Below are 3,351 nucleotides of genomic sequence, written 5' to 3' on the forward strand. Positions count from 1 at the left end.
AGGATTGACAGATTGACAGCTCTTTCTTGATTCCAAGGGAGGTGTGCATGGCCGTCCAGCTTTGTTGTGAAATCTCTGTTTGATTACGGTAAACGGCGAGACCTTGACTTGCTGATTGGTGTAGGGAAGCGTGCGCTTTCTTGGTGGGGCTGTGCGAAAGCACTCCTCACATCACACCACTCAGAGGGACACTCGGCGTTGCTATTGAGCGTAAGCCGAAGGAAGTTTGAGGCGATAACAGGTCTGTGATGCCCTTAGATGTTCTGGGCTGCACGCGCGCTACACTGACGGGGGCAGCGAGTATGCTTTGGGTGTTTGTGGTGGGGAAAGTCTTGTGCTTTCTGCATTCATAAACATCTATTCCTGCGCTGGAAGGCGTGGGGACTCTTGTGAAAACCCGTCGTGCTGGGGATAGATGCTTGCAATTATTCATCTTGAACGAGGAATTCCTAGTAAGCGCAATTCAACAGATTGCGTTGATTACGTCCCTGCCCTTTGTACACACCGCCCGTCGCTACTACCGATTGAATGGTTTAGTGAGGCCTCGGGATTGGCGCGTGGGCGCTGGCAACAGCTGCCCATGTGTTTCTTTGCTGAGAACCTGGTCAAACTTGATCATTTAGAGGAAGTAAAAGTCGTAACAAGGTTTCCGTAGGTGAACCTGCGGAAGGATCATTCCAACAAGGAAAACGCTGAAAAGCGTGGTTGGTGAGGGATGGTGAAAATTGGTGAGGGATGGCAAGGGAAGGTGGAGACACTGGACTGAGCCAACCGAGCCAACCGAGCCAACTGGGCCAACCAACCGACCAAATCGCTCTCACACGCTTTTGTGTGTGTGGGAGTGAGCATTGTGTGAATGAAGACAAAAACAAAGCATAAGCATGTGCATGCGTGCATGAGCATTGTGTGTGTCGCAGTGGAGCACATACGTGTGTGTGTTGCATTGCGATGGCGGTGTTCTTGTGTGTGTGTGCAATGTTATATTGTTTGCCTCGTGCAAAGAAGAAGAAGAAATGAACACAGCAAGCAAGAGTGTTTTGGATTGTTGTTGTGGCAGCGGCTGCGATTGCGCACACACGACAGTGTGGGCGAAAGTATCTTGCTACAGCAACAGCAGCCAAAAGACGTGTGCTGTGCTGTGGACATACGTACATACATGATAACCACAAACGATTGAGTGAGAGAAAGAGAGCGAGAGAGAGCGTTGTGATGTGTGTGTGAGTGTGTGCCAACAAACATTGTGCGTTGGAGTACACACATTCGCACATGCACTGCAACCACTCTGATCTCAATCTCAACATCTCATTCAACACAACCAAATTAAAAACCATGAGACAACTTTCAACGGTGGATCTCTTGGCTCGTGCATCGATGAAGAACGTGGCAAGACGCGAAATGTAGTGTGAATTGCAGAATTCCGTGAATCATTGAATCTTCGAACGCACATTGCGCCTGTGTGTGTGGGCATGCGCCATTGTGTGCGTGTCTGTGCGTGCGGGCATGTCTGCCTGAGTGTCGCCACTCAATCTCATTGACAATGCGTTTTTGTGTGCCTATGAGGGTGTGAGTATGTGTGTGTGGGTGTATTTGATTACTGCAACTATGCAGCAGCAGCAGCGCACCTGTGTTGGTGTGGTGTTTGTTTGTTGCTTGTAAGCAGTAAGAAGAAATGCCCATGATGCATGTACTCATATCTCAATTGCACACTGTGCATTGTTGGTGGCCATGGGGTGTTAGTCGATGCGTGCACACACACATTTTTGCTGTGTGTGTGTATTGTGTGAGACTGGACCCTGAAGAGGAGAGCTTACGACTCCATTGCGATGATAACTGTGATGGTGATGACTGTGATGAAGAAGGAGTGGGTGTCTGTGTGTGAGCATGTGGATTGCACTGCACGATGATACGATGCCTTGTGCATTGTGTTGTTGCTGTTGACGTGATTCACTCACACACACATCCCACTTCTACTCTCATACTGTTGTCATCACTCAGTGTCGCTGTGTGGGTGCCGTTGTTGCGAGACCACGGCAAGCACACGCATGCTGTATCTGCATATGCATCAGGATACAACAAGCTGTGGAGCGATGTGTCAACTGGCATCGTTGTTCTGCAGCGTGTGTGTATGCTGTGCGTGTGTGTGTAGAGGCATGTGCACTTGTGTGCTTGCAATCTTTATGTGGCTTTTGTGACACTGGTCATGTGAGCAAAAACACTGATGAAGAAGAGAGGGAAACTATTTGACAGGGAGAGGAAAGCTGGAATTGTGATGGACGGAGCACTGTTTGTGTGTACTGCACTGCACTTGTTGCAGTGTATGCGCACAAACGACTGCATCCATCCATTTACACCACTCCGCTTCTATCACTCTCTCTCAAACACCTCCCCCTCTACTCATTTCTCATTGTTGACCTCAGGTCAGGCAAGGGTACCCCCTGAACTTAAGCATATCACTAAGGGGAGGAAGAGAAACTAACAAGGATTCCCTCAGTAACGGCGAGTGAAGCGGGAAGAGCTCAAGCATTGGAATCTCCACAAGCTTCTTTCATATTGTGGCGAGTTGTAGTCTTTATGGGATGCGGGCCGTCGCATGTCTTTGTGATGGTGCATGTTGTTCGCAATGTGCATTGTTGTTTGGCGCAGCACCGAGTTTCCTTGGAAGAGGACACCGGAGAGGGTGAGAGTCCCGTTGGTGCTACATTATTTGCGCTGATGTGCGGTGTGTGGTCCGTTTATTCTCTTGAGTCGGGTTGTTTGGGAATGCAGCCCAAAGCCGGGTGGTAAACTGCATCCAAGGCTAAATACTGGCACGAGACCGATAGCGAACAAGTACCGTGAGGGAAAGATGAAAAGCACTTTGAAAAGAGAGTTAAACAGTACGTGAAACCGTTGACAGAGAATCGCTTGCAGCTAGCAGAGACTGGGCGCGCCTTGTGATCAGGGTTGGTGTTGTGCATAACAGTGGTGCGGGGGGTGTTTTGTGTGCACTTGTTGCACATATGCGCCGCTGCGTTGCTGTTGTTGTGTGCTGCGCTGCCTGCACTCGCGGGGCGTGTCTGCCAGCATGAGTTTTGTGTGTGAGAGACGGCGATGCGAGGGCGCCCTTGTGCGTGGCGCATCTGCTATTTATGTTTCTGTCGCACGCGGGACTGAGGAATTTATCGATGCGGTGGCTTTGTTATGTGGTCTTTGGCATGGGTGCTGTTTTCGGCATTGTGTTGCGCAGACTCTTGTTTTGGCATGGGAGACTCGTTCTCTTGTGCTGTTGACAGAGTGTGTGCGGGCAGTGTTGGGAATGTTGCGCTTGCCGCTTGGCGCACACCACCGGGGAGATGCTGGCGACAGGGCTGC

The 3,351-nt window shown here is 50.2% G+C and overlaps 1 protein-coding gene and 1 non-coding gene across 2 annotated transcripts; one reads left to right on the forward strand and one right to left on the reverse strand.

Annotated features, from left to right (window-relative positions):
• On the forward strand, positions 1-678 carry PTSG_20042 (the record flags this gene model as incomplete). The annotated part of the gene is made up of 1 exon (XR_001137177.1): positions 1-678. It is a non-coding gene; the product is annotated as an 18S ribosomal RNA (ribosomal RNA).
• Positions 679-1,807: 1,129 nt separating this feature from the next.
• On the reverse strand, positions 1,808-2,103 carry PTSG_13155 (uncharacterized protein; the record flags this gene model as incomplete). The annotated part of the gene is made up of 2 exons (XM_004987807.1): positions 1,808-1,845; positions 1,980-2,103. 2 exons carry the CDS (start codon positions 2,101-2,103, stop codon positions 1,808-1,810), a joined length of 162 nt encoding a protein of 53 aa, XP_004987864.1.
• Positions 2,104-3,351: the final 1,248 nt, after the last annotated feature.

This window comes from Salpingoeca rosetta (genome assembly GCF_000188695.1).
Source record: "Salpingoeca rosetta unplaced genomic scaffold supercont1.41, whole genome shotgun sequence".
Taxonomy (NCBI): domain Eukaryota; class Choanoflagellata; order Craspedida; family Salpingoecidae; genus Salpingoeca; species Salpingoeca rosetta.